Below are 24,027 nucleotides of genomic sequence, written 5' to 3' on the forward strand. Positions count from 1 at the left end.
AAAAATTTATTATTTTCTGTATTTAGTTATTTTTAAATGTTTCGAAAGTGAAACATTTTATTTAAAAACTGAAAGAATATTGAAAATTTAAATATATTTACGTAATATTGACATATATTTCATTTTGTTAAAAGTTATGGACATGAAAGTAATAAATGTGAATAAATTTAACTTTTACTATAAAAGCTTTAAAATGTGTACATAAAGTATTTTTTAAAAGCTAAATATTATATTTACTTAATTAGTTTTTTTAGTTTTTTTAAATGTTGCTTTTATTTTACATTAATTTTATTTCAAAGTTGTAAATAACTAAAATAATATTTCTTATTTATTTACATGTCAATTTTGTTGTTTACAGTTTTTTATATATTTAATGACTAATTTAATGACCGAACCATACATTTTAATCAAAGCTTTAGGCTAAAGTAGTGCCTGGAGTTAAAATAGGTTTCAGTCTTGTCTCTTTTGCAGAAGGATTTGATTGGTGCGCTGATGTGTGTGTGTGTGTGTGTGTGTGTGTGTGTGTGTGTGTGTGTGTGTGTGTGTGTGTGTGTGTGTGTGTGTGTGTGTGTGTGTTTCGATGCTGTAGAGGATCTGGTCGACGGGAAAACCTTGCACCTGTTCGAGTCAGCGAATCAGAAGCTGAATGCGGCGACCGAAGAGCGCATCGAGTTTCTGCCTCACTACCATACCCTGGTGCAGTGTGGCATGTACGAGTACTACGCCAGCGAGGGACAGAAGGCGCTGCGTAGGTTTACACGCTCACCTCTGAGCCGCGCTCCAGCTCGCTGCCGGTCTGACGAGCCGCGTCTCTTTCTGTTGTGTTTTTCAGCCTACGCCTTCGCTGAGCTCATCGATAACGCTCTGTCAGCCACCGCAAAAAACACAGGAACCAGGACGATTGAGATCAGACTGGTGAGAACTCATTACAAACCCTCGAGAAGCGTCTCAGTGTCACTGCCTTGATGCCGGCAGGCCGTTTAAAAGTCAGTAAATAAATCAAGGGAGGCGTGCATTGATTTATTGATTTATTTATTTATTTATTACGCCAGAAGTCCAGTGTTTTTGCTCAAAAATACCTTGAAAAGTGTGAAATATTAAAGATTTGAAATAACCGCTTTCTGTTGTGAAATATAATCAAATGTGATTTAATTCCTGCAATCAAAGCTGAGCTTTCAGCATCCTTCAGAAATCATTACAATATGCTGATTTGCTGCTCGGGGCATTTCTTGTTTTTCCCTGTATGATATTTTTGCGTCTTTTCTGGATGTTATTTATTAATAACATTTATTCGAAATAGACTTTTGCACGATTTATGACCGTATCTTTACTGTAACTGTTGACCAAGTTCGTGCGTTATTGACGATTTTAAGTAATAATTTCTATTAAAACAAAGAAAAGTACCGATCCCATAACTTGGCGTGATACTGTACACATTATGGCTGGGATTTAATCGATTGCTGCAAACGAAACATTACAGCGTTTCAATGGTAGATGCTCTAAGCTTTATGTTTATTGCACGCTTAAGTTAATAATCACCTCTGCAAGCATATATTATAAGGCTGTTATGTCTATATAGCACATAAATACTGCGGGGGATTATATAATTAGAACTATTTTTTTGTCATGCATTCAGAGCTGTATTTTTTTGTGGCACTTATTGCCCGTCGGATGTGCGTCTCTCTCTCCGTCTCCGTCTCCAGCTGTTTGATGAGTCTCAGGGAGGACCCGCTGTTGTGGTGATGGATAACGGATGTGGAATGACTTCTAAACAGCTGAACAACTGGGCCGTCTACCGTCTGTCCAAGTTCATACGAGAAAACAGCATCAAGAGGTGTGCCCTTCAGCAAAACCCGCGCTTTTTCCCTTCCTGGAGATGAAACGCAGTTAGCCAGTTCAAAACAATGCCTGCTTCCGGTGAAGATTAGGAGTCGAAATTATGATTAGTAATTGTTTTACATAAATATGTACGTGTGCTGTGCATATTTATTATGCATGTATAAACACAAACTCTCGTATATACCATAAAAAAATGAGTTATGCATGTTAAATATATTTATTTATAATATGATACGAATGCAAATATTTATATAAGCATGCACGGAGCACACGCATATATTGTGCATAGTTTTATTTTGTATACCTACTGAATGTCTGATATGATTTTGTATCTCCTGGAGCTTGCCTCAGCTGCTTTGCTCTTCTTTGTCGTCGATGCAGTGAAGAAAGCGGTTACGTGCGTCCGGATCCAGTTCCACGCAGTCTGAACAGTGACATCTCGTACTTCGGAGTCGGAGGCAAACAGGCGGTGTTTTACATCGGCCAGTCTGTCAGAGTACGTCTGCACGTCGTTTGTTCGCTTTTATTTAGCCAATGTCACACTTGTAACACACAGGCGCTTTCTTCTAACTCTGCTTAATATGCAGAAACGGCTAGAGTGTAAACGACTCATTTGAAGTGCACTTCAGGGTATTGATGGAAACCGGATTCGTATTTCTTTTCGCGTTTTTCGGTGCGTGGAAATCTTGTCTTTCGATGCAGAAAAATCGTGAGAGTTCATTTGTACCCTAGAAGCAGACCTAAATAAAGATATTTGTTAAATGTTGAAAATTGAATTCGAAAAACAAAACAGAAATTGTGTGAGAAATGCCAATTAAGCTCATTAGTCCTACTGTATTGTATTTGATACACAGATAAGAGAGTCTAAATTTGCAAGTTTTCACATTTTAAATGGTTGAAAATGTCATGTGAACTGAATATACTGGAAAGTGCATATCATTCAAAGTATTTCTGTGTCGTCTACCAATACAAATATCTAAACGGCCTTAAATCCACATGCATGCACTTAAATATAAAGTCTAGTTTTCTTAAGTGAACTAGAAAAATGTAATTTATAGTTAAAACAGCAGCAAATACGTGTGAGTGCTGTATGAAAAGATGCTTTCGAAGCCTGTTTGTTCTGGTTTTAAGGGTTATTTGTAAAAATCAATTAAAAAAGTAATAGGAATCTGTTGTAAGTTGCTAATAAAACTCATTTTTTGCTCCCCTGGATGTTTCCATTTAGAGAACGTATTAATGGATCGCGTCCCAGTTGATGCTTAGATTTAGTTTTTGGCTTAAAAAGGTCTTTAAAAAGTGTCCTTCGTGAAGCCTGCAGAAACCCTGAACTGTTCAACGTGTGTTTCAGATGATCAGTAAACCCGCAGGCTCTCCGGATGTCCACGAGTTCGTCATGTCTAAAGAAGACTTCGAGCGCAAGGAGACGAACAAGGAAGACATTTACTCGGGCTTCATTAGAAACAGGAAGGTGAGGGGAAACTCGGTTCGTCTCATGTCATTTTTGGAGCATGGATATTGCTTTTAAATGCATACGAGCGTGTGGTTTCTTTTGCAGCCTGGCGATTACTCGCACGTGAATGAGAGCGTGGAGCACTTTCTGCGGTCCGTTGTGGTCGAAGAAGAAGGAAAGGAGAGTTTTACTGCAGTTGTTATCACTCGAGTCCAACAGGAGCACGTCACCTTCCTGAAACACAACTTCAATCTGTGGACCAGAGAGCTGGCGTACGTCTCAATGCACATAAAATCCCCTCTTTTAAAATAGGCCGATTTGTACTTTTTATTATTTGTTTATTTGTTTGGAAATGGTGGTTAAAAAATGGCTCGCCAACCCTAGTTTTGGAAGGACCTGCAAATGAATAATATCAAAATGCATTGGTTTTTCCAACGACAGTCTACTTTTTTAGTTGTTTTAGCTTATTTTAATAGTTTATCCTACACTGGAGGTGTAGCTGGGTTTGTTTCTTCATCAGATTTGGAGAAATGTTTCGTTGCTCAGAAAGCGAATCTATTACTGAGCAACATTTCTTATATCTTGGGTGGCTTTTATTTTGGGGTGACCTGGGCCTTTAAGGCCAACCACGTGCCATTTAATGCTGTTTGTATAATTTCAGGCATACTTACCATTACTACATACATGGCGTTAATGGAAACGACTGGAAAAAACCAAAACAAATGACCAGGTCTCCAACATTGACATTCAGGTACAGATGCGTGTGCTTTTTAAATGCATTGGTCATTCAGCTTTCAGTGTCCTTGTTTTCTCTGAAGCTCTTTCTCTCTCGTTTCTCAGATCAGTTTGTTTGAGCGCTCTCCTCGACTTCCCCGTGTGATAAATCTGAAGCAGGTGGATAATGACATGCAGACTCTGTATATCAACTCTAGCGTTTCTACTTTTGAGTTCAAAGCCACCGGCAGCGGAGATTCCTTGGTGGAGGGTCTGATCCGTTATCACCCGTTCCTCTACGACCAAGAAACATACCCAGTGGATCCCTATGCATTAGGTATGTTTCGTAACCGATGAGAAAGATGCTCTGGCAATAGATAACTGACTCCTGAAACGGTGCGCATCGCTAGACGGGCTGTGTGTTTGTGTTTCAGGTCCTAAGGAGGATGAGGATGAAGATTGTGTAATCTTGAACTCTGAAGCTCGAGGCAAACGGCCGATCTTTGAGTGCTTCTGGAACGGGCGGCTCATTCCCTACACCACTGTCTCAGAGTAAGTTTGCCATTTTTAGTCCTTTGTGGTTAATAGGCCTCAACCTGTTTTGTTTTGTGCATTGCATTATCTGATAGTATATGACGTTTATATTTTAGAAAGTCCTTAATACAAAGGTACTTTCAGCGCACTTGCTGATTTCGGCTTCACCGCATGTCTTCATCTCATTTGTGAAACTACCTGCTACTGCGCTCACGTTTGCATAAAGCAGCTTTGTTTTACAATTTGGGTGAGCAAAGGCAAAACGGACAAGATGTAGCACCTTCAATGCCTTGGCGATATCACGTCATTTGTAGCAGTAATAAACAAAAGAAAGTGGCTAGATGGGATACGGCTCAGATGGGAAACTAACGAATGAAAATGTTCCGCCTGTTAGATTTCTTTTGACGTCTACGCTTAATGCAAACCTAAACTTGCCCCTTACGATAGTTCAAAAATTATTATTTTTGTCACGCTGTAACAATACACTTCATTGATGTGCTCATGCCCAGTAGTGCTATACGCATCCCTTCCAGCATTAAACTTAAAAACGTTTGCATTTCTCGTAAGATGTGTATATTAGAGTGGAGAGAACATAGACTTCTTCAAAAATGTACTCGGGTAGAGCGCAAGTTGCTAATAGCTTTGATACTGATCGAATTACAAACTCGCACGATGTAGTCAAAAAGATGCTTACAGGCTCATTCTGCAACTCCCCCAGAGTCAAAAAGTTGAGTTGAGATCTCTGGGTCTGGGGCGGTAGTACGTTTAGCGTAGCTTAGCATAACTTGTTGAGTCTGATTAGACCCGGAATCAAAAAAGAAAAACGCAACTTTTCATTTTTCGTCGGCCTTGCAACACGATATAACAGAAGAGACAGAAGAGTCGAGGTTTAAATCGGAGAAATATTGAAACCCTTTGGTCCTTTTTAAACGAGATGCTTCTGGTCTAATCAGGTTCAATGATCTATGCTAAGCTATGCTAAAAGTGCTGTCGGCAAACCCGGAGATCGTCTGAATGGACTAAAAAAACGGTAAAACCAATTTTTTTACTTTTTGGAAAGTGAGCCTATTTCTAAAATAAGTGAAGTGTTTTTTAAGTGCAGAAGCTAATTACATTTATTCAAACGTTAATATCTGGGAGAAAAAAAATCATAACATATCCGTTCACACCAAGCACAATAACGCTAAATATAAACGTAACGATATTAGCGTCCACATCGGCAAACGATATTGTTTGTCTGTTCTCAGCGCACTCGCATCTGGCGCTTTAAGTTCTCGCGCTCGTGAGAACTGGACAGATTCTGATTGGCTGTCGATGTTTGTATCGTTGGAAAAAAGCTGGAAACGAGAACGAGCATGTTGTGCATGAATTGTGGTCATATTAGTGACACAGTTGGCTCAGTTCACTTTTATTGTGGGTGTGTGTGTTTTTTTTTTTTTTTTTTTGCCTAAGCCGGATGGTAATGTGTGTGTGTGTGTGTGTGTGTGTGTGTGTGTGTGTTAGGTTCGAGTGGTGTGCAAGGCCGAAGAAAGTAGGTGCATTGCCAGTGGAGTGTTATAACCGGATATCAGGAGTTCTTTTCGCCAACGACCGGTTCCAAGTCAGTACCAACAAACTGACCTTCATGGACCTGGAGCTTCAGCTCCGTGACAACAACACCATTTTTACCAGAGTGCACAATGGTCAGGTACACAAACACGCCTGAACCCTGAAAGACTGCTTGCATGCACGCGATTGAAGGCCCCGTTTTTACACTCTGTGCTGTTTTACCCAGGAGCTGCGAGTGAAAATAGAGAGGGAGTTTACTAACTGGTTAAGAGAATGTAATGAGCGTCACGATAAACAGGTAAGTGCAAGGCCAGGTATGCAAGCGCAGGTGTAACTGCGCAATAAATGCGTTGTAAGCGTTGATGCATGCTTTTGCGCATGTAAATATTTAATATTTGGTGAAGAAAACGCACCGAATCAAATGCATTGCATTTATTTTTTGACAGATGAAAGCAGTGAAACATTTAAAAAAGTGGCTTTATAAGTCAATGGATTTTTTTTTTTTCATTATTATTATATTATACAATAAATTATTACAATAAATACAAGCTGTCAATTTTTATTGCCAATATATATATATAATAATTTATATATATATATATATATATATATTATATATTTATATTTATATATTTTATTTATTTATATTTATATATTTATTTATTTATATTTATTTTTATTTATTTATTTTATATATATATATTTATTTATATATATATATATATATATATATATATTTATTTATTTTATATGTATATATTTATTTTATAATTTTTTTCTCTTAATAATTCACTCTTAACTTCTTTCACTCTTAATCTCTTCATAATGTCATGTTTGCAGGTGATGTTTCAGGGATTCCTGGGTTCGGGGACACGTACAGATGTCGCCCCAAAAAGGCTTCAGTCCCCCTGGGCTCAGTTTCACACCATTAAGTGGGACGGCAGGGTTTACAAGAAAGGACAATATGTGAGATTGAGCAGTTTTCGTATTTTCTCACTTAGTCGCAGACCTCACCAGTGAACAGGAGTCTTAGAAAATAACCGATTACTTTTTGCATAGCAGCTAAACGTGAATTACTGAAAGACATTTATTGTAAACGAAATAAAGCTGAGTGTCTTTATTTACCAGTATCTTTAGTTGTGTCGAGTCTATAACGTGAAAATGTGTACATGAATTAGATCATTTAATAAATTGTCAATCATAAGTTGTAATTGTAGTCATCTCTGTAATTGTTTTTCACATCTTCAGGTGAAGTCGGTGAAAACAAACCCCGTCTTTGTCGGCTCTATAGTGAAGTTTTTGCTGTACGGAGAGCATGAAGGAGACGTGTACGCCACCGGAGGATATGTCCAGGTTGCACTGGTAAGGATAATTTAACTCGAGTGTCCGTTTACACTAGCGCTGCACGAATAACCGGTTCGGATTAGTAGTAAAACTTTCCGACAGAGCAGCAGTTATTACACAGAGCCAAGTTACGCGAAATCGCTTTCATAATTGCAATGAAATAAAAGAAAGCTGTTTGCTTTTTGTTTATTTCGCAACTTTTGCCTGAACTCTATTTATCGCCTTTTGCGATTTAATTTTAATTAGCCCTTATGCGGTTCGGTCTTGTGTTGTTCCTCCGCCTCTGTGGTTTGAAGTAAGGATGCACCCACGTGTAAATTTTGTCTGATATGAGGTCCTTGCAGCTAAAAGATAATTAAATGAAACAATTCTGACCTTTTTTTCTCGCTGCAATGTATAAAAGTATAAAGTATAGTTGTGAGGTGTATAAAGTCAGAATTGCAAGGAAAAAGTTTGAGATATAAACATGCAATTGCGAGTCAAATTTTTAGGGGAAGTAAGGCTTTACCGAACGGGCTCAGGACCCGGGGAAGGCCAGTTCGTGACTTTGTATAAAACCTGACGACCCGCTGTCTCTAAAAATGAACATATATCGGCCGACATATTGTGTATCTTTTTTCCAAAAGTCTATAAATTCAGAAAGTTTTGAATGTGTGTGTGTGTGTCTACGAATTGCTTTATAGGAACCGAAGGAGTTGTATGATGAGCTGAAGATCATTCCCATCTCTAAGATCGACAGGCTGGCCGCCGATGCAACCATTAAAAAGAAAATCGAGGATGAGCTCGCGAAGTAAGACCTCTCGCTGTAATCTGTGCTTAACAGTAAAGAGATTTAAAGAGCATCTGGGTCGAGTTTGGCTCGCTTTTGTGTGCATTTAGGAAAACCCAACATGCATAACGAAATTGTTATTTTATGTTTGTAGTTATTTTTATTGGTTTTTTAATAGCAATAATATAATTTCTAAGTAATAAGAGCATGCATGAATAACACGCAATCGTATAAATCATTAAATAAAATGATAGCTTTATAATTAAAAATGCTACTATATAACTAAATACGAACACAATGTAGTAGTATTAGCCATACAATGCAGCCATATTTATACGAGCACGATTTAGTGCAATGCAAAAAAAAAAGTTTTTATTAGAAAAAACTTCATTTTATTCAAGTCTCCTCCTTTAGTCATTGAGTTATAAGCCTACATAGCTAAACACGCTGTGAGGCATACTTGCAAAAAACCCAAACGTTTGTCTCCAGACTTCCTGATCAGCTGAGGATGACGTGGCCTGAGGGAAACGCCTGGGCTGAGAATGACGCTCGCCCGGCCGGCACACCCATGGGTGAGCAAACCCGCTCTCATACAAACAACCTTGCAGCGCAAAACATACAGTACGTGCATTAGCAGAAGACATTAAATCACGGCTTGATTACGTTCAGGGTCTCTGGGGGTCTTAAACTACGCTTTTTAATTCATTTTAATTGTTTAAAAATGCTGCAAAAACCACGACATTATATAAAAAAACCAAAAAACATAATAGCAGCAGCACTGCAGACCTGTAGAGAATAGACTTGAACGTGAGTTCAATATAAATCTGTTCCTGTTTAGGCCCAATTAAAGTGGAGATTTTGAACAAAAAAGGAGACTCGATGTCTCGGCTGCCCGTGGCTGGCTCCACTAAGAAGCTGCTGATTGAGCTGAAAGTCATCTGGCACTGTGAGTCCCGTCTACTAATGTTTACAGTCAACGCATTGCTTGTATGCGTGTTTATATTTTATAAATGCAATGGCGTGAGTATCGTTCCTGTTTTTGTAACGTATCCGTTTCCTCCTCCAGCTCCTAAAGGAGACGTCCAGACGAACTCCCACATTGGAGTTCATTCGTCCAAGTGGGAGTACTGGTTCAAGCCCATGGGTAAAAAATCAGCTTATGATCGCGCATGTTCGCACGCCGTTGCTTTCATTCACCTTAACTCACAGTCAGCAGGGCAGAGTAATGCTGGGGAATGCAAAAGCACACGAACAGAGATATCAAGAAAAACAATACCAGCTTCATTCACGGACATCTATGTGCATTTAATCCACAATCACTCTCCAGCTATAGCATTGTACGCAAAGAGAGGCAGATATGAATTAAATGGTAGCTCTTTACAATAAGGTGTAACGTTAGTGTGTTAACTAACACGAACGATCAATAAATAATACATTTATTACACTGTTTAGTAATCTTTGTTGAAGTTAATTCATAAAAATACATTAATTCATATTCATTCACAGTGCATTAATTAATGTTAAGCTTGTTAATTTAATAATGCATGAGTAAATGCTGAAATGAACTAATATTAATAAATGATGTAGAAGTGTAGTTCATTCTTAGTTTATGTTTGCTAATGCGGTTAACTAATGTTAATTAATTGCCAATACATTTTCAAAATCAAACATTGCGTCTGACGTTATATAGTAAATAGTAGTTTAGTAAATTTAAAATTTAATTTAATTTAAACGCATTTTATTTTTTGGTAAATAAAGAGGATGTACTATTAAAATTAAAAAGAAATATTATGTGATTATTTTGTAAATACATAATAAACGTCAGTGATGGTAGTGGTACCTGTCACATGCATTATTCCAAATAATAGTAATATATTTGTGGCACAATATCTAAACTGAACTTTTATTTTGACGGGTTGCAATAATGCCTTAATAATTTCTGTGTGCATTTGATGTGACGCTAGTTTTACTCCAATGAAACGGTAAAATGCACGGGAGATGTTGTTTATGTATTTACGTTTACTTTTTACTTTTGACAACACTAGAACTAACGTTAACAAAGATTAATTAATTAGTGCAACAAATGTATTGCTCATTTTTTGTAATATATAAATTCTTTTTGTACATTGTTTACAATTTATTTTATTAATTAATACATTTTATTTATCTTATTAATCTTACCGTTTTATTTTTAAAAAAAAAAAATCCAATATGCTTATTTTAGAAAAAAATGCATTTTTTTATATTAATGTTTTAGAATAAAAAAAAAAATACTACTGTAAAATATACAATTTCTAGTACAATAAATGTTAATCTTTTTTTATTAGAATAAAATTGATGCGGTTATATTATAAAATGTATTTTCAATTCATAGTCAAATTGTATTACATGCTTTAAAAGAGTGTCTCTGAATTTAAAAACTTTAAAAAAGCACAGTTTTTTTTATGTTGGTGCGCTGTACCTCTCATGTTTTTACCTGCAGAGAACTTCAGTAAGCTCGGGAAGTACACGCTGCACCTGCAGACCATGCTGAGTGAGAGCTCGTCCAGCGCATGGGCGGGAAAAACCCTGCCCAACCACACGCTCACGTTCTCCATTAAAGGTTAAACACTGCTGCTGAGTTCAGAACCACATGCTTCTCTTACTGTGACAATAGCAAGATTAAAAGTGTTTTTGTGGGACCACCTGTGATTGCGTTCGAGTTGAGCTTTATATTTCCACTGTGTGCTTATAAAGCACGTCAAGTTTAGTGTACAGAAAAGGTGTCCTTCTCACAGAAATTGTAAGCAGAAACTTGTTTTTAGTGAGTGCAAATATGAATAAATAATCAGATTTTTTTTAAAAAGTAGTAATAAGTTTGAGACTTTTGGGGAGTATTTTATAGATGAATCGTCCGTTTATGTGAAAATCAGCTAACATTGTTCTTGTGTCTTCAATGAAAACTTGAGCAAACAATGACAGAATTGTAATTTTTGGATGAGTTATTCATTAAATGGCTACATTTAACAAGAAATTACTATGTTGCTAGTAATAAACCGTAAGCTGTCCGTCTTGAAATGTTTATTTTTAGTGATAAAGCTGACAGAAATGAAATAATAAGATATTTTGTTGCAGCTAGTTGCAGAGGGAGCGTTTCCCATTTAGTCTAAATGTTTTTTTTTTTTTATATTCGTCATCCTTGCATTCATCAAACGTGCATGGACATTTATAAAAATAAAAAAAAACAACAAAAAAACTGAAGAAGGGGGCTGAACCTTTAACTACAACTGGAAAACATGAAGATTAAAATACGAATAATATCTACAATGGGGCTTAAATGATGCTTGACTTGTCTCCTGCTATGACGCCGTGTTAAATTCTTGCTCTTTGTCTTTGTTTCTCCAACAGAAGGTGAAGCGGCATCTTTTGTTCTTGGCGCCATTTCCTCTCCTGTCCATGTCGGGTTCCTTCGGTATTCCTCTAGATTTTAGGGATGACTTTGATTACCCCACCCAGCCGCCCAGCGGCATCAAACCCCAGCTGGAGTGCAGGTAGGCCAAAGCATAGACACGAGCGTTGATTTAATCCTTTCCTGTTGCCGTTCAGCGCTTTATGCTGCCGTCGACCAACGTAGACGCATGCACGTCAATCACGTAGTGCTCATCTGTGACGCTTCTGCTTTTGAGAGCGCTTGAGAGCTTGTTTTCTGAAAGCCAAATGCAAAATATGAAGTCGAGCGAAGCGGCGCATGATGGGTTAGGTTTGCATTTTGTGCAAAACAATTCTGAAAGCAATAAACAAACCAACAAACTATGCACGCGCTGGCAAATGAAATAAATAATCTGCGCGGTTTTATTCTCTAATACAAATATCTACACGTCCTTAAATCGAGATGCATTTAATCAATATGCAATGAAGACGTGAAGTCTTAATATGGTTTTAATATGGTACGAAAACAGAGAAAACGGAGTTTCGGAGCCTATTGGCAGATATTTTTCTTGTTTTAATCATAAAATCACCTTCATTTTGACCAGTTTCTCAGAACTCAAGACTTCTTGTCATCTTCATTATTAGGTAAATGCATTGTGATTCATAAAAAAACTAGACATTTGCACTAGAAAACAAGGCTTAAACATTCTGTGCATCCCTATCCTGCGTTTGCCGGAGATGTGCAACAATTTAGTCCGTTGTGGTTTTGTTTGAAACCATTTAATTGGCTGAAAATCGTATCGAATGCCGCTCTCGCTTCGTATGTTTCTATTCTGGATGTGCCGTTTACGCGTGTTTTTCTGATGGTAGAATCTCTCTCGTTAGTTCACTACAGCTGAGTTATGAGGGAATCGCGTTTGGGACCACTTGTGTCATCAAAAATGTGAGGGCCAAGGGAAAGATCAGTCACCAAAGCAAGGTGGGTAGTGTGTTGAATATAGTTTCACAGTAATCACAGTTGGTCATGATTCTCAAATGTTGAGTTAAACAGTAATAACTGTGTTTTAATTCATCGGAGCCTACTAACTAATTAGTTGAAGTGCTTTTCCCTTGACAGAGTAAAGTAAGGGATTACTTTTTTTTTTTTTCTTTTACTAAACTACACTTACTACTTATATAATTGAACTTAATACTGTGTGTAGACTGTGGTGCATTTATATACAATACAATAGATTTAACATAATTTAAAGTCAAAATGCATGCTTTTTATGTACTCTTATCACTTTTAACACTTAGTTAATAAGCGTAACGGTGACGCTTTAGTTTCCAATTCTTGCTATTAAACGGTTAGCATGAATATTTCTACGATATTGGCTGTTTATTATTACATATCATTCAGCAAGACCTTGTCCTAAATCCTTAATCCTTCCCAATTCTTATATTTAACAATTTATTTAAATATTAATACGCAGCACTTGGGAATATATCAAGGAAAAAAGTCATAGTTAGTAGTGAGAATTGGATTTTAATCTAAAGTGTGATCAGAATAATTTATGTAGTTATCTGTTATTTGTTTGTGAGAATTAAGGTACCATTGACCGTTGAGCTTGGTACAGGATTTAGAAAGTAATTGCTAATAAGTCATTAAATACTGTTTAGAGTGAGTAATTTGTACAGTAATCTAATTACACTGAGGATGTTAGTTATTTATTTTTTCATAACTGCGTTATTGATACAGAATCTTTATTTACCTTTTTTTTTTTTTTTTTTAAATTGACTTTTCTTACTTTATTATAAATTACCCCCTTTTTTTTTTCTTTTTTCTTTTCTTTTCCTTTTTTTTCCTTTCTTTTTTTCCTCTATTTTCTTTATAATAAGTTGGGCTGGGAAGAGATTATTTTCAGTATAAGTGTATTCCTTTTTATATATGTTGTTGTTATTCAAAAATAAATAAAAGTTACCCCCTTTTTTTTTTTTTTTTTTTTTTGTGTATGTATAATAAGTTGGGCTATATTTGTATAAGTGTATAAAAAAAAATAAATATATATATATATATATATATATATATATATATATATATATATATATATATATATATATATATATATATATATATATATATATATATATATATATATATATATTTTTTTTTTTTTTTTTTTTTTTTTTGAGTGACTTACCTAACACTGCTTCTTGTTGATTATATGTGATTTTAGTTTATGATCTGAATCAGAGCATGAACTAATCTCAAATAATCTATGTATGTTAATCAAGAGGGAAAGGGTTAATCAGTTTATTTATAAAATGTCTCAAGGATATATTTGACTGATAGGGTGTGTGATTGTGTAAGCGACGAATACGGTATACTTAAGAAAACATGCTTGCTAAAAAGATGCACCGAGGATTTTTTTATTTTTGCAATGACGCTGGGATGTGCGTGATTATTTTTAACAGAGGTACACAGTGAAGGTGCTCATCCCAGGACTGAAGCAGGACAGCCAGACTCTACAAATTGCTCTGCAGCCTGGTATGAAAGAGCGACACCCAAACTGCAACAGAAGGAAGAAATACCAAGCAGTACGTTAAAAACCAGGTGAACTTTATCTTCCAGGCCCTCCGCACGCTCTCGCGGTGTTTCCAGAAGATGGCGTGCTCTCCGTTGAGAATCGAACTCCGGCTAATTTCAGAGTTGAGGTTCACGATGAGCACCAGAACGTCACCTCTCAGCCTAAACTCACCGTCCGCTGCCAGGTAGCACTCCTGCACAAACACACGCCATTTATTCACTTACCTTTAGTGACGGAGCAGGTGTTTTAGCTTGGCTAATTTTGGACAGGCTGTAGACTTCTATTGTTTTTGTATACACATAATTAAAACATTTAAAGGGTTAGTTCGCCCCAAAATGAATATTCTGTCACTGAAGGAATGGTTCACCCAAAAACGCAGTGATATCACGCAGGAAAATAGTCCTACGTTTAAAAATAAAAATGCTGATTTCACGGTTCTGCACTTAGGTTTGCAACCTGTGCAGTAAATCATTTATAAGCCTAAATATTTCTAATTATGTTTTTGAATAGGCATCGTGATTTCAAAATAAACGTTTCTGACTTTGCATGAGGCCAGACATTAAAATCAAGTGGATTTAAACGTTGTTGAATCATCACCAGGTCGTTTGCACCCTTTTCAGACATTTTTTTGTTAATAATACAGACGTATTACATGTATTTTAAACCATGTTTGTTTTAATACTTTATTCGAGACCGATATTATCACCCCGCATTAGTTTATATATAAATGTAGTCATGTTAAACGTGAGAAACGATTTTTCAAACTTACTTTCTTCAGGTCAATCATATATATATATATATATATTCATTCATTACAAAAATATATAGTTTGAATAAGGAAAGCATTAACTTTGCCATATCTATTGGTCATTGCGTTATTTGTGTGTGCAGCACTTTATTTTATTAGTTTATTCATCAGGTAGTTTCAAATAAAATCATTTTCAAACGTTTTTATTTGTTTGTTCGCCAAAGCACCCTGTGTATGTGCATCTCCCCAAAAGTTCAGGCTCAGGATTATTTTATCTTTAACCCCTGTGTGTGTGTTTGTAGCTGCTGGGAGCTCCTGATTTGCCCGTGGATGTGGTGGACTGCAGTAACACCGGCTGTGGACTCCTGCTGACTAAACCACTTCTACTGAAGAGCGTAAACGCCGAGCAGATCCTTACTGCTAAGTTCAACATTCCTGTAAGATGCATCATTTAATCTCTTTATTTAAAACCAATATATTATTATTAGGGATGCATGATAAAGGATGTTTTGCAGATATCTGATAATACCATATTTTTCAACAAATTTTTGCCGATACCGATATATTTCCTTTTGGTTTGGAAACGACACCAAATCTCTACTATGCAGAGATTCCAAACAAATCATTTTTAATGATTGCTAAATTAAATTATTAGGTTTATTATTTAGTTGTTTGTTCAATTCGTTAGGATTAAACAAATAATAATGAAGTTATTTTATAACGACATTACGTTGAAAGCTTTGAAAATAATTACAAATCAACTAGAAATCTGTCAAATTTTCGTGGTAACCATGGCATTTTATTTAAAAATGTAACATTTAAGAAAAAGAGTTCTTAAATTCTTAAAGTTCATTTCAGAGCTCGTAATGTAGCGCACCCTGAGCACATGTAAGTTATTTGTCTTATCGGGTAGATATATCGGCATAATTGTACATATCGGACTGATGACGATGTTCACATTTTAACCATTATCGGACAAAATCATTCTAATAATAATATGCATTAGAGGTCGACTGATATTGAAGTTTACCCTTAGAGATAGCTGGGTTGGACCACACTTGCCGATAACCGATAACTTAACGTCTAGATGCCGCTCTCGCCCATAGATATGTTGGCTCTCGCACTTTATAATAACAGAACCTACACAGCCACTCCAGCAGCGGATGCAACCCAGAAAAACTATCGGAGTAGATTTTTGCCGATAACCGCAAATCAACTATCGGCGCCGATTTATCGGCAAACGCATCGGTTGATCCCTAATTATTATGGAACGCTAATATTCAGATTCATGTTGCTTTGTGTGCCTTTAATCCAGGTACAAAAGAAAAGTATATTTAATTGGCATTCACATTATATTTGTGATTTTGACACATCTGTGTTTTATCAATATTATTCAATTTGGTTGAAAAGCAAATAATACCAGACCAGACCTTATGCCAACTGTCAAAAGTATTGATAAATGATCTGTCTTTTCTACTTTATATTAAAATGTATAAGTTTGATTTGTAGTGATTTAAACTATTTTGTTAAATTTTATTTTTCACATTTTTTGAAAATGTAGTGTTCAGAGTAAGTGTTCAGTTAATGCTCGAAATTGCCTGCTTTGCTATTGAAGTATCAGCATCAGGTAAAATTCAACTTATCTCTTTTACAAATAAAAGATTCATCTGTGCATTTTTTTACTTTTTGTATTATAATGACCTTACATGCCTCCAACTCAGAGTTTAACTGTTGTTGAAGCTTTCGTAGTAGATGTAAAAATGATTAATGTTGCTTTATTCTTGTGATTTTAAGAGTTTCTTTGTGTTTTTATGGGCATGCAGAACCACAGGAGCGTGCCGTGCGTGGAACGACAGCTCCGGGTCTTGCCCAGCTCACGAATATCCCGTTTGGAGGTCTACAGACAGGAAGAGGGCTCTGATGATGTCATGGTGCTGCAGAACTCCGAGTGCATTGATTGGACGGCAGGAGACACCCTAGGAAACCTACGCTTCAAACTGTATGATGAGGGCAACAGACTGGTTTCCCTTCAGCCAAAACTCGCCAGCAAGATTAAGGTGTGCTTCGGTTTCTTTGCATATTGCGTCACAACAAAGATGGTTCACAACAAAAGGATTGTATGCTCTTTGCATACTTTTTAATGCCAAATATTTAAAGTGTACCTGAAGTATACTTGCAATAGTTCCACTTTAGCACAATCAAATATACTAAGTAGGTTTTTAATTGGACTTCAGCACTACGTTCACTTTTTAAAAAAAAGTATTTGTAGTATACTTAGAATTAAACAATTTTGCATTTAAGTGTGTGTGTGTATCTATATATTTATTTTTCTCTCACTAGGTTAGAATAAAACATAAACATAGTTATAAATTATGTTATAAACAAAAATGATAAATGATTGCCTGTATTTACATAACATTTGATAATATTTTTCATGTTAATGTTGGCTATATTTTTATTATTATTATTATTATTATTATTATTATTATTATTATTAATAATAATAATAATAATAATAATAATAATAATAATAATAACAATTATTATTATTATTATTATTATTATTATTATTATTATTAATAATAATAATATTATTAATAATAATATTATGATGAAAAATACACATGCAAAAATGTTTTATAACATAACAAAATAACAAATGCAGTATTATTATTATTATTATTATTATTATTATTATTATTATGTGTAATATATTTGTAAAGAAGTGTGTATATTGTATTTATATATTGTAAAATGTATTTGTGTGTTTCTTGTAGGTGAATTGGAGCGCAGATATAAACGCAGAAGAGCTTTCTCAGGGAAAACTTCCTCCTTTATGTGTCCCGTCTAAAGCGCAGAGAGAGCATTTCTACAACGTGTCTCTCCACGACCAGCACACAGTCAGCTTTTCCTTCATCATCGTGTAAGTGACACGCGCATCACGTGTCTGTCTGTCTTTCGTTATATACCTAAACAAAAAGCTCATCTCTCTGCGTGTTTCCCTGCAGGCCTCGTCCAGATGAGCCCGAGCGTCTGCGGGTCAGTCTCAGCGAGTCGGTGGTGAAAATGGGAGAGATTCTGTCCAGAAACATATGTAAGTATCATCACAAAATATTGTTTTTATGTCTTTTCCTTTCTGTTGAAGCTTTACAGGCGCTACGTTTGTTAATCTGTGTTTTTAAAACTTGTCTCTCTCAGATGTTGATGTCGTTGATCAGTACGGGAATAAAACGGACTGCCTGAACGCAGATAATGTGAACACTCTGAGCGTGTCTGCTGATGGTCTGGATCAATCAGCTCTGGCCGTCGAGTGGCAGGTACCGTGTACGCAACCCCAGACACAGACACCTGAGCAGTTTTTGATAGGAATACATCCCCGGACATTACAGTCTATATAAACTCTTCTCTCTGTCGTGGAGTCAGTTGTTCATCATTCGCTCCCCAGTCAAAAAATTAGGGGTTAGGCCATTAAGTGCAATTCAGTAAAATGATGCAAAGTCAAAATGAGATTCGCTTGATTTTTTTTTTTGCGATTGATGAGATCTATTAGTGTTTTTTTTTTACGCACTCAAGATAACTTACGAATCACCTCACAAGGCTTCGGGAGACTGAACTGAACGCAAAAATAAAAAAAATCATCTTTTAGCTTAAGCCCCGCTCCTAAATGGTGAGAATGTGTCAAAATGCAGCACTGGGGATTATTCACGTCAATTCTCGTCGGCCTTAAGTGAACGTAAACAGCTGGGAATGAAAATACATTATTTTTTTGTTTTTATTTGTCTTATAAAACTCTCTTTTATTTTTTTATTTTTATTATTTATAAATAATATAATATATATATTTTTATATATATATATATATATATATATATATATATATAATATATATATATATATATATATATATATATATATATATATATATATATATATATATATATATATATATATATATATATATATATATATATATATATATTATATTATTTCTGGCTAATTTAAGTTACCTTTGCCTTGGTTTTTACAATTGTGAGGTTTCACTGCTCTCTGAAACAAAGATGCCATAGAAATCTTATTCAGACAAAATATATATTTGAAATATATTGCTATCTTTTAAATAAATCACTCATCATAAATCACATCATATAAGGTTCTGGTCATGTGTTGTAAAAAATGTTTTCAGTGTCATAAGTCACTCTCTCAAGTGATTGTTTTATTATATTTTTTAATTTATTGTTACTATTTTTTTTGTTTTCTTTTAGACATTTTTTTTTTTTTGGATAATGTTTCGAATGTTATGCGTTGCTTACAATATATATTACTTGCTTTTGTTCCCAAGAAACGCCTTCTAACGTACGTAGATCGTACGTAGATACTTTTTATTTTGATTCGAGCATGTGTATGTGTTTGTCCTCTGGTTTTCAGGCCGGCAGTGGACGGTTTTCTGTATGCGGGGTGCGGATCGTGGGACGATCTCCTGGCCCGAGAGAGTTGTGCTTTAAGTACAAGGACATGAAGGAGTTCGTGCAAATCCAAGTCTCGGCGGGACCTCCGGTGCAGATAAAGCTGCTGGAGAAGCCGGAGATGGTGTGTCACGCTTTCACATCCCAAACACTGGCTTTGAGCCGAGAGAACGGTTGCAGTAAAGCTTGGTCTCTTTAGCCTGTTCAGGTGGTGAACGGCCAGGGCTTGGACGCTCCTCTGGTCATGCAGCTGTGTGACGAATGGGGAAATCCTTCACCAGACCAGAGGATTGAAATCATGATGAATGCTCTGACGCCACAGTTGAAGGTGCATTTGGGGCGAAGAGGGCTCTCTTGATTTGTTTGCATTGACGTGTAGTCATGGAGCGACTTACAAACGAGGAAACGGAAGCGATCAAAAGCGACGATATGCAAGTGCTTTGACGAGTCTGATGCATCTTAAGGGTTAGGTTTATTATAAAATAGAGAGAAAACTGATGGAATAAAAAAATAGCATAGCAGGCTATATATAATCGCAAAATAAAACGTGTTTTGAACATGCGCTGTACAATGTAAGCGAGATCGAGCCAGTGCTACGCCACTAAAGGTTCAAAGTTTGATCGCTTCTCATAATCTAGTTGTTAAGCTGATTACCATCAACATTTAAAGGGGATCAAAAAAAAGTTAAAACAGAAAACTAAATGTCTGTTTGTCTTTGATTTAACCGTGTTCGATCCACTTCGAATGTTGTTTACTGTATAGCGAACGACCCAAAAAAATAAATAGATAAATGCATCGACATGAAACATAAATAAGCGTGAAATCTTCTCAGTTTTAGACCTATAAACTGTTTGTCTGTATTATGGCTTCACATTGAAACAGAAATTGCATTGTAAATGTAAAAGAAAAAATGCCTGCTGTGCGGTCGGTCTATAAATCTAAACTAAATATTTTTTTTCTTCTCTATATTAGATAAAGTCTTTGATATCATCTCAGCCTGTGGATTCAGAAGGAAAAGCTTGCTTCGTATTAGAAGCTATAAGTGGTCCAAAGTAAGTACACACTGAACCCTATAAAGCCTGCTGTATTATTATTGACGCATGAGTTTCAAATGATTTGCTGATAAACCTTTATTAACTAAAAGCTCCAGCTTCAGCTCGTGCTTCATGTGGCTTTTTACTGTGAAAGTATCATTTTGATTATTGCTGCTAATATGTCCGTATGAACACCAACTGAATTGAATCAGCTTAATATTTAAAAAAAGTCGAAATGCTTTGATCATTAAAACGAAGCAGATATCTTCTTACTAAGACTACTGCTGTTGACAGACAATAAAACTAGTGTTTTTGCAATATTTTGACTATATCAGTATATGAGCCATAAAAGCCTGATGTGCTAAAAAATTAAGTCGCCGGAGTATATTTCTATTAATAGCCAAAATAACGTTACATTAGTCAAAATTAGACTTTTCTTTTATACCAAAAATCATTAGGATATTAAGTAAAGATCATGTTCCATGAGGATATTTTGTACATTTCTTACAGTAAATACATTGAAACTTGCTAAAAAACTTGCTAAGAACTTAATCTGGATAACTTTGAAACTTGCCTTTAAATTTTTTCGTTTTTTTTTTTTTTTTTTTGCACCCTCAGTTTCCGGATCTCTGCCCAATATTGCCCTGACATTACTGAACTTACATCAATGGAAAGCTTATTTATTCGAATTCAGATGATGTATAAATCACTAATTTGGAGAGTGGCTGGTTTTCTCCAGGGTCTCAAATGCAATGCTCAACAAAAGCGCTCTCTCTCTCTCTCTCTCTCTCTCTGTCTCTCTCTCTGTCTCTCTTGTCTCTCTCTCTCTCTCTCTCTCTCTCTCTCTCTCTCTCTCTCTCTCTCTCTCTCTCTCTCTCTCTCTCTCTCTCTCTCTCTCTCTCTCTCTCTCTCTCTCTCTCTCTCTCTCTCTCTCTCTCTCTCTCTCTCTCTCTCTCTGTCTCTCTCTCTCTCTCTCTCTCTCTCTCTCTCTCTCTCTCTCTCTCTCTCTCTCTCTCTCTCTCTGTCTGTCTGTCTGTCTCTCTCTCTCTCTCTCTCTCTCTGTCTTTGTCTCTCTCTCTCTCTCTCTCTCTCTCTCTCTCTCTCTCTCTCTGTCTCTCTCTCTCTCTCTCTCTCTCTCTCTCTCTCTCTCTCTCTCTCTCTCTCTCTCTCTCTCTGTCTCTCTCTCTCTCTCTCTCTCTGTCTCTGTCTCTCTCTCTCTCTCTCTCTCTCTCTCTCTGTCTCTCTCTCTCTCTCTCTCTCTCTGTCTCTCTCTGTCTCTCTCTCTCTCTCTCTCTCTCTCTCTCTCTCTCTCTCTCTCTCTCTCTCTCTCTCTCTCTCTCTCTCTCTCTCTCTCTCTCTCTCTCTCTCTCTCTCTCTCTCTCTCTCTCTCTCTCTCTCTCTCTCTCTCTCTCTCTCTCTCTCTCTCTCTCTCTCTCTCTCTCTCTGTCTCTCTCTCTCTCTGTCTCTCTCTCTGTCTCTCTCTCTTTGTCTCTCTGTCTCTCTCTCTCTGTCTCTCTCTCTCTCTCTCTCTCTCTCTCTCTCTCTCTCTGTCTCTCTCTCTCTCTCTCTCTCTCTCTCTCTCTCTCTCTGTCTCTCTCTGTCTGTCTCTCTCTCTCTCTCTCTCTCTCTCTCTGTCTCTCTCTCTCTCTCTCTCTCTCTCTCTCTGTCTTTGTCTCTCTGTCTCTCTCTCTCTCTCTCTCTCTCTCTCTCTCTCTCTCTCTCTCTCTCTCTCTCTCTCTCTCTCTCTCTCTCTCTCTCTCTCTCTCTCTCTCTCTCTCTCTCTCTCTCTCTCTCTCTCTCTCTCTCTCTCTCTCTCTCTCTCTCTCTCTCTCTCTCTCTGTCTTTGTCTCTCTGTCTCTCTCTCTCTCTCTCTCTCTCTCTCTCTCTCTCTCTCTCTGTCTCTCTCTCTCTCTCTCTCTCTCTCTCTCTCTCTCTCTCTCTCTCTCTCTCTCTCTCTCTCTCTCTCTCTCTCTCTCTCTCTCTCTCTGTCTCTCTGTCTCTCTCTCTCTCTCTCTCTCTCTCTCTCTCTCTCTCTCTCTCTCTCTGTCTCTCTGTCTCTCTCTCTCTCTCTCTCTCTCTCTCTCTCTCTCTCTCTCTCTCTCTCTCTCTCTCTCTCTCTCTCTCTCTCTCTCTCTCTTGTTTTCTGTAGAGGGCTGCATCAGGTGGCGTTTCCGGGGTCTTTCGGCAGGAACGGGATTCCCGGACCTGTCGTAAAACTAAACCTGATCCCTGACCCCAACAAACCTGTCGAACTGTCTGTTAAATACGACAGCGCTGCTGCTTTACGAGCAGGCGACATCTTCCCAGGTGTGTGCGTGATTTGCGTATAAGCATAGTGAAGCCCGCGCGATACAGGAGCATCAGTTTAGTCTTTCTTTCTGGTGTCTGTAGTGTTTACAGTGATGGCGATTTCTGAAGAAGGCACACCGGTGAGAAACATCTGCCCGGCGAACCTCTCGATGCTGCTGTGGAAGGACACGGCATCGGGCTCCTTTCCACCTTCATCCGTGAGTTTTGACCCGATGCTCGTGAGCCTCGAAATGATTCATAAATGATGCCTCATGTTGCGCTAAACCTATACGATTCTTTCTTCAGATATTTGAAAGAGCTACATTATATTTGACGGAAGTATTTTAAATACTTTTTGAGACGACATAATGTAATAATAATGTATTTTTTTTTCTCGGGCACTACAAAGTACAGTTTTGACGAGACTTTTTAGAGCGGGCATCGAAGGAGAATAAACAAAAACTGAAAAATTCAGTAAGCCAGACTGTTTTGTGTTTTGACTCAGGCCTCTTCTCTGAAGTGCAGCAAACGCACAGACGCAGATATGGACGACTGCTTCTGCTTCAGGTAATAAATAAATGCAATCGAGCCAAAAATTGTAGCGTTTTCTATCTTACTTTGTAACGACTGTGAAGCAGCTACGCTTTTAAGCGGCGTCTTCCACTGCTGCCGATTCTCTCAGAAATGTCCGCCGTGTCCAGTGTTTAAAGGAGTAGTTTGGCCAGAAATGGGTGTAATGACTTTCGGACAAGCTTTTACCAAAAGTATCCTGGCTCTTACAAGCTCGCTAACGCTGCTGGATGCATTTGGATGAAGTACGGCGACGTAAAGCTAACCTATACACCTTCAGGGGTTGTTTGCTGCCTGCCGACATCAGCTATATATGCGTTTATGACCCTTGCGTTTTTGTTTGTGCGTCGTCTTCAGGGACAAGCAGATTCCAGATCTTGCGGGACAGTACGTCGTCCAGTTCGTGTTGGCTTTGGACAAGACCAAACACCTGTGGAGCAAGCAGGTGAGAGCACGCGCTTTATTTCGTCCAGTTTATTCTACGCGCTGCTGCATTTGCCCTTGTTTGTTTCGGGACGCGTATTTGTGTCTCCGTTTTAGACTCCACTAAATGTTGTTGCCAATAAAGCGGTGAAACTAGCCCCCGAGGCTCCATCTTCAACCCCTGTTGTGTCCAATGGCGGCGTTCGGGCCAATCGCACACTTCTGGACCGCTTGCATCTGAAGATCATGGTGAGTTTCGTTCTCTGTTAGAGATAAGCGATATCGTTTTTATTCCATTTGATGATTTTTATTTGGAGCGTTCATGCAG

General features: G+C 37.2%; 1 protein-coding gene across 1 annotated transcript in view; it reads left to right on the plus strand.

The window, feature by feature from the left end:
- smchd1 (structural maintenance of chromosomes flexible hinge domain containing 1) overlaps nt 1-24,027 on the plus strand; it is a 37,129-nt gene that overhangs the window by 4,343 nt on the left and 8,759 nt on the right. Inside the window, 37 exon segments of the mRNA XM_043243138.1 lie at nt 590-748; nt 833-915; nt 1,704-1,834; nt 2,221-2,335; nt 3,188-3,307; nt 3,395-3,561; nt 3,951-4,005; nt 4,008-4,040; nt 4,130-4,340; nt 4,438-4,555; nt 6,041-6,224; nt 6,312-6,383; nt 6,926-7,051; nt 7,334-7,447; nt 8,113-8,219; nt 8,688-8,770; nt 9,037-9,144; nt 9,265-9,342; nt 10,681-10,800; nt 11,586-11,640; nt 11,642-11,728; nt 12,492-12,585; nt 14,061-14,133; nt 14,218-14,357; nt 15,224-15,358; nt 16,745-16,978; nt 17,699-17,844; nt 17,930-18,015; nt 18,120-18,238; nt 19,346-19,507; nt 19,583-19,711; nt 20,356-20,435; nt 22,567-22,724; nt 22,809-22,924; nt 23,212-23,273; nt 23,634-23,721; nt 23,817-23,948. Of these exon segments, the coding sequence (XP_043099073.1) occupies nt 590-748; nt 833-915; nt 1,704-1,834; nt 2,221-2,335; nt 3,188-3,307; nt 3,395-3,561; nt 3,951-4,005; nt 4,008-4,040; nt 4,130-4,340; nt 4,438-4,555; nt 6,041-6,224; nt 6,312-6,383; nt 6,926-7,051; nt 7,334-7,447; nt 8,113-8,219; nt 8,688-8,770; nt 9,037-9,144; nt 9,265-9,342; nt 10,681-10,800; nt 11,586-11,640; nt 11,642-11,728; nt 12,492-12,585; nt 14,061-14,133; nt 14,218-14,357; nt 15,224-15,358; nt 16,745-16,978; nt 17,699-17,844; nt 17,930-18,015; nt 18,120-18,238; nt 19,346-19,507; nt 19,583-19,711; nt 20,356-20,435; nt 22,567-22,724; nt 22,809-22,924; nt 23,212-23,273; nt 23,634-23,721; nt 23,817-23,948 (4,280 nt within the window).

This window comes from Puntigrus tetrazona, chromosome 7, assembly GCF_018831695.1.
Source record: "Puntigrus tetrazona isolate hp1 chromosome 7, ASM1883169v1, whole genome shotgun sequence".
Classification (NCBI taxonomy): domain Eukaryota; kingdom Metazoa; phylum Chordata; class Actinopteri; order Cypriniformes; family Cyprinidae; genus Puntigrus; species Puntigrus tetrazona.